Below are 15900 nucleotides of genomic sequence, written 5' to 3'. Positions count from 1 at the left end.
CCTCCAATGTCAGAGATTTAGTTTTTTTGAACATATTTTCGAAGTAAAAAAAAACGGCTTTCTTCCAGTTTCAACAACATTTTAAGTTTGGGAAATATATAATTTGCAAAATTATAAAAAATGTATTGATGCATTTTAATTCAATTTTAAAGTTAATTTAGTTTAATTTAAAATGTATTTCATTTTGTTAAATCTCTCAACAATTTTTTTAAGGAACTTAAACAATTGCTTTTAAGTTGCTTTGGCGCTGCTTGAGAATTGTAGAACACTTCTGATTATCTATCTAATAATTAATTTATTTTTATTTTGCAGCTCTATGAAATTAACGATGATCCCAAACGCAAGGAGTTTCTCGATGATTTGTTTTCATTTATGCAAAAGCGCGGTAAGTTCAGCTGCAACAACTTTGAGGGGTAGGGGCTTAGGGGTGAAGGAAGGGGTATCGAGTGCGGTCTGAGATACGAGTACTTGAACAACACTTTGTTCTTGGGGCAGCATTTGCATATGCCGCTGACTCAGCTAACCAAGTTGAAGTGTGTTTGCTTTTCGGACAGACACAAATTATGTTAATTGAATAAATTTCCCGGCACTTTGCCGTTTGATTTGTCGCTTTGCCACACTGTGCGTGTGTGTGTGTGCGAGTATGTGTGAGTGCATTAAAATATGCAGATATTTTTGAATGACAGAGAAATCATTATGATGCCGCAGTTTTGTCGTTTTGTCACTCCAAATTACTGTCATACACACATTGCCAAGAACACTTCGAGGCAAACGTCAAGCCTTCTTCATTTGTGCTCATATATTGGTACTTAAATGAGCAAGTGCCGCCTATTTTTAAATGCCAACTTTTTGTCATTAATTATAAGCATTAACAATTGCAGTTTGCACAGTTTTGTGGCATTCGTGGCATGTGGCATGCAACGTTGCCATCCTCGCCACAGTCAGTCAAGTTCGCAATTGCAATCAAGTATTTGCCAGTTGCAAAGTGCATTTAATTTGTTTATATTTGCATTTGCGACATGCATTGCAAAAATCTTGTGCAAAGAAAAAGTCACAGCTAAATTACATGCATTGCACTCACATCTCTCTGTGTGTGAGTGTGTGAGTGTGTGTGTGTGTGTGTGTGTGTGGCATGTTGTTAAAGCCAGAGCTCGACTTGCAACGTGCTGCCAAAAGCAATTTCATTCGCATAAGCGTATTTATTTTATCTAATTTCATGTGCTATTCACACATAAATAAAAGAGGAAGACGCAAAAGAGGACTAGTCAAAAGTGATCGACTAGGCGTTACCCATTAAATTATTTAAAATAAATTAAAAAAACAATATATGCATAAATATCAGACAGATACTCAAATAACTCGAAGAAGTTGTAAAATATCTCTTGTTAACAATGCCTGACTGGCAGATACTCATTAAACAGATCTAAAGTAGCCCTAGATAGATATAAACTAATAGAATTACTTTTAGAATATGTAAATTTCTATGCCATAACTATGTTCTATACCTGCAATAGATTCTAGAATAACTTTTTTGTTTATCAAAGGAATTTTTAAGAAAATTTTATAACATCAAACTATCATATTTAAAAAAAAAATATGCCAAAAATACTTCAAATATAGTAGCAAATTTTCATTTCAATTTTTCAGTTGTTTTTCAATGTTTAAAAAGATAAAAGGAAATATGAGAACTTGACATTGGGTCTATCGATAGATATTAAAGTCTGTCAGATCGTTGCATGTGTTTTTGTGATACCCTGCATTATGGTTACAGGGTGTAGAAAATTGTGAGATACATTGTTTAGATGGCGATGGTATTGCCGAGACACATCTCATCCAATGCTTGACAACTTAATGGATTTTAATCTGTCACATGAACTCAAACTTTTGACATATGTGTGTAGAGCAACGCGGTCACTGTGACTGCCACTGCGACTGTCACTGGGACTGCCACTGGGAATGGTATTGGTATGAGTACTGGGTATATGGGACTATGTCTAGAGTGTGTCTATCTGTGGAGGAAATGCCGAAATACTTATGTATCTGTATCTGTATCTGTATCTAAACATATATTTATATCTGCCGTGATATTGTACAATTGTACAACTAACTACGTGTATATAACGGAAATTATGCTGAACAAAATATATGAAAACTAAATGCGCAGTCCCTGTCCTGTCTCTACCTCTGCGACCGTGTGTTTGTGCAACGAAGAGCGGCGCAATTCTTAATTAAAAGACGTCAATCACTTATCAACCGGTCGCGCTATTTTCGTAGATATTTCTCAGTGCTGCGAGCTCTGACAGACCCTTGCCAGATCAGTCTAAACGGGGGAAAATCAACAGAGAATATACTGATTTCAGACTCGATCAAATTTCTTCAGTTTCCATTAAAATGCCAAATGACAACTACGAAAACAATGCATACGAGTATAAATAAATAAATAAATATCTCAAGTCTTCAGATGTATTTTCAAATGATCATAATAATCATAATGATAATAATCTCATTGAGTTGAAATGTGCGTGCCAGGAGTTAAGCAATCGATCCGATCGAAGATCGTTCATCAGCCCCAGAGGCGACCTTTGCGAGTGGTTGAGGAGATATTTAATGATCGACGGGACTGCAACAAAGTTAATCATTAAATTGCCATTGATTATGCTTTACTTTTGCTCGTGCAGTGATCCAAATGATCATCGCATCGCATCGCAACGCATCGATCTCTTCCCCTCCGTTGTCCTCAGCCTTATAACACAAAATAAATTGTTCGATTTACTCAGTTTATTCCTTTTTGCCTCCCCTCCTCATCTCGCTCTCATCTCACATTTGTTTATATGCATAAAAAACAAAAACGTATTTTTATTTTCATTCAATCAACACGTCCATCAACGACTTTGATTGATTTCTTTGGGGGCTCATAAAAAGTCGAGAGGCCTCAGGCCAGATACTGGCACAAACTACAATAATCTCGCACTCGTTATAGCATTAAATGATATTGAACGAACTCTTATTTGTATTGTTCGAAACGGAGGCAGAGTACAACATCGAATTACTCACGTACCGAGTAACAGTAATTATGCAAGTTGATTTCATTTTTATATGCGCCAATGCACCCTACACAAGTGCGGTACATGGCAATGGTAGAACAAGTTGGAACAGTTTGAATACTCTTACAGACTCATTCAGATATTTATTTTTAAAAATGTAGAAAATTTGTTAAGGAATAAAAAAAGCAAAATAGAAAGTATATAATCTTAGAAATCCAAAATTGGGATGAAAAAAATGGGATATTTATATGTAGACCCTATTTATCTTGAGATAAATAGTTCAACAAAATGTTGTCTTTTTGCGAAAATCGCGGGATTTTTAATTTATTTATTTGTTCTTAATTTTTGTTTTCCCAATTTTTTATTTCCTCATTTTGGTTTTCCCAAATTGAATTTTTCCGAATTTTTGTATTCCTAATTTTGGTTTTCTAATTTTGGATTCCTTATTTTGAGTTCTTAATTATGTTTTCCTAATTTTTTCTTTCGAATTGTCGTATTCTAAGTAATATTTTTTGACATTCGTATTAAAAATCAAAATAGTAAAAATATTTAAATATAAAAAAAAGATATAAAAAAATATATATATAAATACAAATATTATTATTAAAATTAAATGTAGAGATATTTTAATTTTATTTAAGTAACAAGTGTAGGAGATTCACAATTCTTTTTTGTCGCATATGTGCTAACCTTGTGGCAAGTTGAGACTTTTGTGTGGACGCATCCAAACAAATTGAGTTTGGGGGCAAGCAAATAGACAGCAGATGGATAGGCGTGGCACGTGAAAATCGAATATCGAATAATACTCGAACGATTGCAATGGGAAATAGAACTGATGCCAAAGATGATGATGATGATTAGCTGCCATAAACATATATCGACATATGTACAAACATGTGTATACGCTTTTTGGATTTATTTCTGTTTTTATCGGCTCTCACGACGGTGCAGGGCAGGAAAGGGGAGGGAAGAGAAGGGGCAGGGCAGGGCAGGGCCAGAGCAGAGCAGAGGTCTGCACTTGGAGTTATTGTTATTGTTGTTGCTAGTAGGCAACTAGTGTTAATTGCCCCACGGCCAATCGATGGATGGGTCTACGGGGGTGATGCCCAACAAGAAGATACTCGCTCAATACGATAAATCTATTTTATGGCATCTTTTAATCGTGTTTTGCTTGCTGGTGCATTTAACAAGCGCATTGGAAAACATTTACATGCCACAAGTGGAAGTTTTATGGCTCAAACGGATGCACACACTGCTACAAATTTCTCGATTTCTCATTTTTCACCATCTCCGTCTCTGTCTCTTTCTCATCGTTGCAGGCACGCCCATCAATCGCCTGCCCATAATGGCCAAATCGGTGCTGGATCTTTATGAACTATACAATTTGGTGATAGCACGCGGCGGCCTTGTCGATGTGATCAACAAGAAGCTGTGGCAGGAGATCATCAAGGGACTGCATCTGCCATCGAGCATCACCAGTGCCGCATTCACGCTACGCACCCAGTAAGTACAGCTCCAAGTCTTAACTTAAGATACTGTTCATTCCACACCCATCTGAGAACTATGCGCTGATCAAACACATCGAACAGCGAACAAACAAAACGGACAATCAAACATCGCCAAGCACCGATCAACGATCAACGATCAGCGGGCAATCTATCAGCATCTCAACTGCTGACTGTTGCACGTTGCACGTTTCTCCGTGTGTTTATTCACTGTTCGTCACGTTTCGTATTTACACGATAATTCAAGTTAAACGACAGGACAACGATGACGACGCTGTGTTTTCCTTGCACTCAATGCATGTTTGCAGCGCTTATTAATAATTTTATGCATCTTTCAGATACATGAAGTATCTCTACCCATACGAGTGCGAAAAGAAGAACCTCAGCACACCGGCCGAACTGCAGGCGGCCATCGATGGCAATCGTCGTGAAGGACGCCGTTCCAGCTATGGCCAATACGAGGCCATGCACAATCAGATGCCACTGGTGAGTACCGTCCTCTTCCCCCCACCATAGTGATCTAAAAATACATCTAAACATCTATGAATTGATGTTTTCGAAAACAAATTTCTATCTACTTTAATTCAATGTTCTTTGGACAATGATATGTGTTTAATCAATCAATGATCATGAAAAATTTACCTCTTTAAAGTTTAAATTCTTAGATCAATTTTCTGCATAGTTAAATCGTTAATTTTTAAGTCATAAGCTAATTTTGTCATTTTCTTCAATAATTTAAATTTTAATACATAATTTAAGGCTGTTTTTTAAATTTCAGCTAAGAAAATACAGAGCCGGACAAAAGTATTTGCCCAAGCAGCATACTTTTAGATATTTTATTAATGCAGCATTTTGTTTTTGTTGTTCAAAAAACTTTTAAAAAAATAGCACACAAAACAAAGGCACATTTAGTAGAAAATGAATATAACAGAATGCTCGTTGTGTGTGTGTAAATACTTTTGTCCACCACTGTGTATCTTTGATAAAATCCAACTAGACTAGTAATTGGTAAAAGGACCTTAATCTGATTTTATTTTCTATATTTGTCTGCTGTGTACATTATTTCCAACAATAAAAAATAAACGAAGCCAAGACTTTTATAATATCCTTAAATAAACTCAAGAACTAAGAACCAACCTCGTTCTACTTTTTTAATAATTTCAAAATTTTTATGCATAACCGATGAGTCGTTGTCAAATTTTTGCGATGAATCGACAATTCGATGTTTTCGTTTTTTAATAACCAGTTTTAACTGCAAGTTAAGCTTGGATTTAAATGACTACTTCTTCCCCGTCTCTCTATTAATAACTCACCGAAATTGCTGTTTATTACAGACGCCCATTTCACGTCCACCTCTGCCGGGTGGCATGCAACAAATGTCGCCACTGGCGCTGGTCACACACGCCGCGGCAGCCAACAATCAACAGGCACAGGCGGCAGCAGCCGCGGCAGCAGCGCATCGTCGATTGATGGGCGGACCGGCATTTGGCCAGATGCCCAATCTGGTGACACAGGAGATCGAGAATCGCATGATGGAGTATCTTCAGCTAATACAGGCCAAGAAGGAGCAGAGTGCTGGTTCAGTGCTTGGCGCCACACATCCCCACCAGCAACAGCAGCAGCAGCAACAGTCGCTGCATCATCATCAACAGCAACAACAACAGCAGCAGCAGCTACAGCAACAACAGCAGCAGCAACAACAACAGCGACAACGTTCTCAGAGTCCCGAGCTGAGCACGCGCGATGCGTTGAGCGCGCAGGTGGCGCTTTGGCACATGTACCACAACAGCAGTCCAACTGGGTCGGCCCACAGTCCACAGCAACGGTAAGTACCACAACTTGGCATCCACATTGTTAAAGCGAGTGCACGAACTTTGTAGCCTAGACAATAACCGAAGTTTTGTTTTCTATTGCTGGTTGTTGTCTCCACTTTTGAACTAAAAATATTTTTTTTGTAATTTTCAAAATAAAAAAGAACGCATTTCTGGGGCTCTAGGCTATTATAAAGTATCATATATTTATTCCTGATCAGTATCAAAAAAGTATTTTTTTTAAATATTGGTAAAAAATTTTACTGCCAAAGATCCTTTTTCCGCGATCTTTACTGTGGCGCCACCCTTTGTCTGTTTTGCAAAGCTCTTTATTGCGCTCTCTCTCAACAACTCCAGCAACTTTTTAAATTCTTTTTTGGCAACTTTAAGGCAGAAAAATTTAAGAATTCGGGAAATGATAATGAAAATTGTTAAAAATTCACTTTTTAATATTAAAATAATTAAGCTTGTTAGTTATTATAAACGAGTTAAAAGTTTTAAAAGATTTAAGTAATAGAAGTGAATAAAAATTAAAATATTTCAAAAAGAATGTTAAATCAATTTAAAATCAATTTTAAACTATGTTAAAATCTTAATAATTAAATAAATAAATGGAATTACATTTTCTTTTTGTGCACCTTTAGCGAAGCTTTGAACCTCTCCGACTCGCCGCCGAATCTCAATCTGAGTCACATTAAGCGCGAACGCGAACGTGATCCAACACCTGAGCCGGCGGATCATGAGGATGCACCGCATCAACCGCCACCAGCGAAACGTGTGGGCAGCGGACTGATGCCACCTGGTTTTCCTGCCAACTTTTACTTGAATCCACACAATATGGCCGCTGTGGCCGCCATCACCCATCATCATCACCATCAGCAGCAGCAACAGGACGCAGCGTCCGAGGGCGAACCGGAGGATGATTATGGAAATGCGGAACACAATACCACGGGCAACTCATCGTCAATGCACGATGACAATGAGCCGCAGCAGCTGAACGGACATCATCACCACCACCATCATCATCATCATCAGAATCATCTGGACAAGTCGGATGACTCGGCCATTGAGAATTCACCCAGCACTTCCACAACGGCATCCGCATCCGGCGGACATCGCCACAGCTCGCCGGTGTCCACAAAAAAGAAGAGTGTGAGCAGTAAGGCGCAGTCGAGTCCCAAGGATTCACAGCACGAGAATGGCACAGCCAACGGCGGTGCCAAGTTGAATCCCCTCGAGACACTCAGTCTGCTGTCGGGCATGCAGTTTCAAGTGGCACGCAATGGTAAGTAATCCAATTAGCAGAAGCATTCAATTCCAATCTAATGATTCACTCCCTCCACCCTCCACAGGCACAGGCACCAATGGTGAGCAGCAGTTGATTGTCAACCTGGAGCTGAATGGCATTAAGTACTCGGGTGTCCTGGTCGCCAATGCAGCAGCCGGCAGAACAGACCCAAGATCCGAGGACTCGGACGCGGTAAATGCTGCAAATGCAGCTGCCAAGTCCGAGGAGGAGGAGACTGCTTCTGAGGAGGCTTGCAATGCGGTCAAGCCTGATAATAGCCAGGAAGTCAGCCAGAACGAGGCAATTGACGAGGAACCGGAGCAGACCACGGATGACATTGTGAATGGAGTGGGCGGAGTGGGCGGTGTGGGCAATGGGGGCACTGTGGGAACGGGGGGCGTAACCCTGCTTAAAGATGCTGTGGTCAGTTCGTAAAGAATCGAGGGAAAAGTATATTAAAAGGAATACCAAAGTCATATTTTTCAGAAAAATAAAAAAATCAAGAACTCAACACACACACACACACACGCATACACACAGCATAGTTCTATGTAAATACACTCACACATGAGGCATTTGTAGCGAGTAGCGAGTAGCAAGTCAAAAGCAGCCTGCGAGCGAGTGAGTTTAGATTGAGGTTAAAGACGAAACCGGCGAGTAGCGAAAAACATGTGTGTGTAAATTCGTAAACCTGGCTAAGACTAAAGTGCATCTCTGCATGAAAGATACACTCACATACACCTACATACAATATATATACACATATACATACATACATACATCTATATACATAATTATAGCATATACTATATATATACTACATATATATCGCTTAGTATGTTCAATTTCCACATTTTGCATAAAAGACAAGCTAACGAGCATTGTATTTATTAATAGGACCTAGTTCATAAGCAGCTGCAACAATTTCAAAAATACACGAACAGTGAAGAAATGAGAATAATTGACATTTGATTAGTTGTTAGGGTACCTAAGGTCATGCCACGCCCCATCCACACACACACACACACACACTTACGCCCCCCTGGGATTGAAATCTGTTTTTATTTAGCGAGCAATTCAGAAATATTTTAACTTTTATTTTTTTTTTGCTCAGTTTTTAATTTGTGTTAGGCTGCAAAGCTCGTGTACATATCAATAATTGCTATGTAGTAGTAAATATCTTTATTCATTTATATATACACACATATATATAGATATATCTTTATGTAATTTTAAGTGAACATTCACACAAACACACTCACACACATACACACACACACACACACATTATGACCACATACACCATAGGATATAGACATAAATACAATTATGAGCCTAAAACATAAAGCATAAAGCACATACATAAACATAAACAAATAATTATACATATACGAGTAAATATCAATGTCATAAAAATGTTTACGCGTTGGCCACACCCCCACTACCCCCCCTCACCCAGCCCAATCTCTCCTTAGTCCCACTCCAAAGCCAAGTTAAACATAGCTACAAATATTGTAAGCGTAATCGTTCAATTTATTGAATAATAAATCTATTTAATTTTAGCTCAATTCGCAAACTACTCAAACTTTTGTGGTTGGGGTACTCGAAATTATTATATCAAGGGCGGGCTATAAAATTGGCTGATTGCTACTAATTAGCTGATCACCGCGGGTGGATTAAACCGAATCAGAGTGTCGGGAGTCGGAAGTCGGTTATATAGCGCTGCCACTAAGTGGCCAAACAATATAAAATATGAATAAGAACAGCTGCTTCTGGTGAAGACGAATGGCTAATACCCTAACAGAGAGTTTCCACTATCGAATAGTTTCTGATGCAAATTTATTTAAATTTTGTACATTTTCGTAAATTAAAATTGAAAAAATAAGTACAAAATTCGGCTCTTTAATATGATTTACAGCGATTGAATGCGTTGCACAGCTTTTTACATTCTTATAATATCTGTTCTCTGCGAGTGTATAAGAAAACATAGCTTGCCACTCAGTGGGGCATCATTTGTTGCACAAGATTACTCATATAATGCACATTGTTTGCCTTGCCTTATGTAAGCAACAATATTTGCCTCGCCCTTTTGCCTTTTTAGCAGGGCCTCAAAAGTCATAAACACGCAGAAGTGGCCGTAGATTATAATCCCCCCAAGTCGGCAATCTCCAGTTCCTAACTTCCTGCCCGGACCACAAAATGCACACCAAACAAAGTGATGAAAAACAAATGTTGTTGAGAAACAATGGATCCGTGAAATTGTCGACTGGCGGGGCAAAGAGTGTGTGAGGGAGATGGGTAGAAGGAGCAGGTGAGACGAAATCAAGTGCTAACTACATTAAGGCAAAATTCAGGGGTTTGCTCAAAACGTCTGAATCCCCACATAATGAGCAGGCCCAGCGCAACATTTTGTAGCGCCTTTTGTTATTGCCGGAGTAGGAAGAGTCAAGTGGTAAGTGGCAAGTGGTAAGTGGTAAGTGCGTTCAAGACCCCAGTAATAAACAGCTCAGTTTGGCTTTAAGTACGCAACTTTTTGCAGCACATTCATAATTCAAAACCAGCCTAAAGACTATCTTAACCAGGCACTTTAATTGTGGCAACTTTCCATCGATGCAGCCTAAAAGTAGGCTACACAAAAGGTTTTCCTTTAAGAATATTTAAAAACAATTTATCGATCCTAACAATTAAACTAATTGTGTAGGCTGTAAAGTCAAATTTCTTCAGAACTCGCTTCAAAAATAAAAACAACAATAAAGGAAGCAAAGCAATTGAAATACATAACACAAAAACATAACACAAATTAGCCAAACGGAAAAGGGAAAGGCGCAGGAAATTTATGCTGATGCCTGGGAAAATATTGATGGTCAAATTAAAGGCCAATAATACAACAATAAAGTCGCGAGTTTGCCAAGCTAAAACCGCCCGCTCCTCACACACACACACACACACAATCATAAGCTCCTTTGGAGGTACTGCTTAGAAGTATTTATAAATTGTATATTATGTGTTATAGATACATACGCACACACACACAGAGAAGCTTAATACGATGCCTACATCAAGTACAATAGCTGTTTGCCCTTTTCGGTGCCCAGTCAGTCTGCTATTATTTACCAATACAAACTAAGCTTTAAAATGTATATGTGAGTGTGTGTGTGTTTGTGTATGTGTGTTACCTATACGCATTACAGGGAAGCAGAAGTAAGGTTCCCGTTATAAACATGTGTACAAGCACAAGTACACTGCACACACATTTAATGTGTTTAATACAACAATTGTGTGGCTTTTTAGTACACAGCGAGCAGCGCGTAATTATGTTGCCAGCTTTAGCATGTGTGTGTGTGTGTGTGTGTGTGCTTTCATTGTAGTCGTATTCGTCACACTTCCGCTCTCTGGCGACAAGCAACAGTTGTCAACGGTAGTATCGACAGTATACAAGTTGCAGCTAAACATGCTGCCAATCTCAGATGATTAGCAACATTTTTACAGCAACATTCGTGCATCAAAACTTTATGAATTTTAGAAATATGCAATTAAAAAAATTAAATGTACTGTCATTAAATACCCTTAAAATATGAATGTACCCCAGGTCAAATACATGTGTTTACAAAATATCAACTTAGTTTTTAAAAATAATTGTAAAGTTTAATTAAGTTTACTACCATTAAAAATGAAAATATAACATAAAACTTAACATATTCTGAAAAATATTAATTTTATTAAAAATATTATTATGAAATAAGTATATGTGCATTTTTAATACTAGTTGAGAGAGTAAATTTTAGTCTCTCATATTTTTAAATTAACTTTTTCGTTAACAGTTTACGTAGTCAAACCTGGAACTGATAACAGCAACTTGTTGCTGCTGCTTGGCTTGGCAACATTGCGTTGGCAACATTTAATGCGGCGCTTGCGCCTCATAAAACTGTAGCACACTTCTGGCGGCTGCATGAAAAGGCAGCTGGCCAAAATAACACAAGTACACAAGTATCTATGTATGTGTGGATGTCCCAATAGCAAGCTCGCTTTTAACTTGCACTTTTATTCAGCGCTGTCGCTGCTGCCGCGCTGTTGCTGCGCTGCTGTTGAGGCTGCTGCTGACGCTGACGCTGACGCTGTGCTACCTGTCGGCGGTAAACCAACCCTTAGAAGCCGAAGCTTGCAAGCTTTTTGTATCTCAACATTGGGGAAGCTCACAGGCATGCAACAAGCCAAATGTTTGCTTGTTGTTGTTTGTGTGTATCTTTATCTGTATCCGCATCTGTGTCTGTATGTGTATCTGCACGTGCAAGTGTGTGTATTTGTGTTTGTATTTGTATATGTGTTCGTAGCTCTATTCGTGGTGGCACTCGTCAATAATACCAACATTTGTTCAGTTACAGCTTCAGTTTCAGCTGCTCAACATAAACGCGCTCGGCTGACGTTGACGTTGACGCTGGCGCTGACGTTGACCGAGGCAGAGGCAGAGGCAGAGACGCTGCCATTGGCGATACTTCACTTATGTAGGATTTTTGCACACTTGAGAGTTTTAGTTCAGTTTTGGCAGAATTGATAGATACACGGAGCACAGTGCGCGCAACAAACGACGCGTACGCCGTAGATACAATATATAGATACAGATACAGAAACGCAGCCACAATTTGTTGTACACAACAAGCACACACGCAGCACACAATCGCAAATAATAAAATATGTGTATATAACAAAAAAGAAAATTTTTATTTATAAAAAAAAGTAATTTTATTCTATTACTACTTATACTTATTTGACTCACTCAGTGGCCAACCGTCTGACTGACTGAGCGTCCCGCTGGCTGCCCAACTGGCCCATATCGTGACTATCTAGCTGCCCGGAATCGGAATCAGAATCACAAACTGAATCAGTATCAGTCCAATAGCAGCAGTTGAAGCAGCAGCTCGTTTCTAATTGGAAAACATTCGGCGCTTGCCGCTCCTGTTGTTGGTTGTTGTTTCCATTTGTTTTTATCGCTAAATTTTTGTGATTTACTCTGCGCCACATAATAAATAAACTCTGCAACTGTTTCTGTTTTTGTTGCCGTTGCGGTTGAAGTCGTGTGTGTGTTTGTGTGTGTGTGTGTGTGCGTGTGATTGTGCATCATTTAATTAGCAGCGAAATTGCATTTACAAAAATATTCTGCGGAAATTCAACAAAGCCACAAACAGCAGGTAATAATTATAATTATATACTCGTACTTTAGTGCATTGCATGCCATAAATTCAAATACAATACCACACACTCATATCAGTATTCATAGCCATATTCATACTTATACACAGAAAAAAACCAAATCATGCTAAAATTCCAGTTAAAAATTCGTGATATTAGCATGTATTTTTTTTTTTGAAGAATTTATTCAGGACATTATAGTTAAATTAGGACAAAATGCGAATAAGAATATGTCATTCAACATTAAAAAAGTCAAAGAAGCCTTTAAAATTTGATGTAACAAAACTCTAAAAATCAAAATAGTGCTAAGAAAAATTGTGATTGAATCAAGTAAATATGTTGGACGTGATTTAAGAAACTCCGGAACAGATTTTATACCGAAATCCCGGATTTTATTTTCTGTGTACTCAAACTTATACTCCATCCATACTCGACTGGTAGCACATTAAACAGAAAGTGGAAAGTGGGTCTCTGGTCGGATGCCGTGATTTGTTTGCATGCAGTCGCAGACTAACTAACTAACCAACTAACTAACACCGACTTAACTAACTAATTGATATTAAAGCTGCTGGCCGACAGTCGACAGTCGGTTCATCGCTCCACTAGCTGATAAAGCACTCGTGCCCAAAGCGAAAGCAAACACAAACGCAAACGCAATTACAGTTAGCTAAGAACAAAAGCTCGTTATGCGAATACTAAACGCTGTTAAGCTGCACAGCAAAAAAGACGCGAAGGCGAAGGCAGAAATCCAAAGCAGAAATATTTCTCCATCTCCATCTATTTCTACTTCTACTTCTTCTTCTCCTTCTTCCAATTTCAATTTCATTTGCCGGCAACGACGAAGCTGTGTCATCATAATAAAGTGTGCGACAACGATCGCTGTTAACATTCGACTGTTAATCGTATATCACGTGCCAGTTGCTCTTCGTTTAACAGAGTCTGTATATTCGTTTTACTGGTTAACAGCCGACGGCAAGAGTCACGTGCCGATTGCTCGATTGAGCGTTCGTGTTTTTCACGCACGATCGTTTACCTTTTGTTGGCTCACGCGGTCAGCGCCAGCAGCAGCTCACCTTGTTGCTCCCACTCTGCCACTCTCTCGCTCTCTCTTTCTTGATTACTTATTGCGTACGCTCTCGCCGACACTCTTCGTGTCGTCTTTGCTTGGAATTGCTTTGATTTCTTTCGTTTCAACCTTAGTGCGGTGCTCTCTCGCTCTCTCTCTCTCTCTCTCAGTTGAAAGCTGTTTACTCGTGCTGTTGTTGTTTCTGTTGCTGCTGCTGCTGCTTCTGTTGGCAGTGGCAATTGGCGTTGCCAAGTTCAGATACAGATACTGATATACTCATACTCATAGTCGTACTCGTACTCATACTCATACTTGTACTCACACTCGTTGTGCGTTCGCCTCGCATTTGTATCCCGCAGATTGTTTCAGTTTTTCTTTTCTTTTAGTATTTTTCGTATTGTTTTATATTTTCGTATCGTATCGCGTACCGCTTCGCGCTTTGCAGCTCAGAGCGAAATCAGTTTGACGTTTTGCTTTGACAGGCAATCGTCGTTGTCGTTGTTGTCGTCGCCGTCGCCGTTGCCGTCGCCGTCGTTGTTGTCGCGCTGCGTCGCGTCGCCTCGGTCCGTTTGGATGTGGATCGAGATCTCCAAGTCGCAGTCACAACTCGCCGGTAGCCGCTGTCGCAGCGCAAGAACATTTTGCCTATACAAAGCAGCAAAAAAATTCAAATAAAAGAGTAATACATAAGAATACTAAACGTAGTTGTAACCAAAATACAAGTATTTGTGTGTGCTTGTGTGTGTTTGTGTGTGCGCTTGTAAATTAGGCAACCATAATGTGAGCCAATTGTATCTCTCAGATACACAGTCTGTGTTATCGCTGGGCGCATTTGTGACGTCACATCGCAATTTTTTGATTGCACTTCAGTAGCTGCTGCTGCTGCTGCTCACAGTTGTTGCTCCGGCGCACAGTGGGGCAGATCCTCATTTTGCGTTGCAAAAATCATATCTTTTGAACCAGTGAAGATATTTTCAAAATTTAAAAAGCATTTAATAGAAAACTTCATAAGCTTTAAAATCAGTGCTTTAACTGCGTAATAGGCCTACTGGTTGATTCAGGGCTTTCGGTCAAAGTTGAAAAATATTTTCAGTGCATATTTTACATGTAAAATTAAAAAAAAAATTTATTTATTTTTTGTTCGAAATATAAATTTCAATCTATTTTATTCTTTAAAAGCATTGTTTAATATATAAAAAGTTTTATTACGCTTATTTAAAAAAAAAAATTTTGTTTTTTTGATATATCTTGTATGATGCCTGGCATAGCGAAAACGTATGAAATTGCACTGCGCTCTTCCTCTTCTATCACCATTTTTTTGCGAGGTTGCATCAGTTTTCGTCCTATAACTCTCCCAGACGCAGCTGGACGCATGAAAGACCGGGGTTATTTCGTTAGAGAATTGATTAACGAAGACTCCTGTGGTAGTGGGATCGAGTCCTTCAGGTCCAATTTTTTTCTATTCCATCAAAGTCAAAAATAGCCTAATTTTAGTGCTTTTTAAACATCGCTGGAATGAAAGGTCAACAAGTGAAGAAACAAAATTCTACGGCATTTAATTAAAATGAATGTACTTTTCAGATGAAACCAAAACATAAAGATCGGTCATATAACTTGTCATCAAATCAGTTTTAAAGTTTGCATTTTAGGAAAAATCCACATTTGTGCGCGCACTGAAATAAGGGTCAACTTTGAGAGGCTGTCACGCCCACAATTTTTACCTGATTTCAAAAATCTTTTGGATTTGTAATCTCTGGAGATTTCTCTATCGAATGCCTTTATTACTTTTTATAAACGCTTTCGTCAAAAAAATGATTTTTGCCACGCATATCGGCCGCCTGCCCCAGTGTGCGCCGCTGTCGCCGTGCTATGAACGTGACCTCCGTGTATTAAAATAAATTCTAATTTGTGAAGAAAGAGCAACAGTAACAACAACACCAACAACAACAATGCTCACACACAAAATGTTTTGTTATTGTTGTGACGATATTCCGCGAAG

At 38.8% G+C, this 15900-nt stretch overlaps 1 protein-coding gene across 2 annotated transcripts in view; it reads left to right on the top strand.

Annotated features, from left to right (window-relative positions):
• Positions 1-9005, top strand: part of LOC117785339 (protein dead ringer) — a 29043-nt gene extending 20038 nt beyond the window's left edge. For both annotated transcript variants that reach the window (XM_034623298.1, XM_034623297.1), the window contains exons 6-11: positions 313-385; positions 4364-4547; positions 4888-5035; positions 5884-6374; positions 7005-7645; positions 7713-9005. In XM_034623298.1, the coding sequence (XP_034479189.1) occupies positions 313-385; positions 4364-4547; positions 4888-5035; positions 5884-6374; positions 7005-7645; positions 7713-8083 (1908 nt within the window). In that variant the 3' untranslated portion in view covers positions 8084-9005. The remainder of the gene's footprint in view (positions 1-312; positions 386-4363; positions 4548-4887; positions 5036-5883; positions 6375-7004; positions 7646-7712) is intronic.
• Positions 9006-15900: the final 6895 nt, after the last annotated feature.

The sequence above is a fragment of the Drosophila innubila genome (assembly GCF_004354385.1).
Source record: "Drosophila innubila isolate TH190305 chromosome 2R unlocalized genomic scaffold, UK_Dinn_1.0 1_C_2R, whole genome shotgun sequence".
In the NCBI taxonomy this organism is placed as follows: domain Eukaryota; kingdom Metazoa; phylum Arthropoda; class Insecta; order Diptera; family Drosophilidae; genus Drosophila; species Drosophila innubila.
The sequence above is the reverse complement of the archived record's forward strand: the minus strand, read 5'-3'. Positions and strand labels throughout refer to the sequence as shown.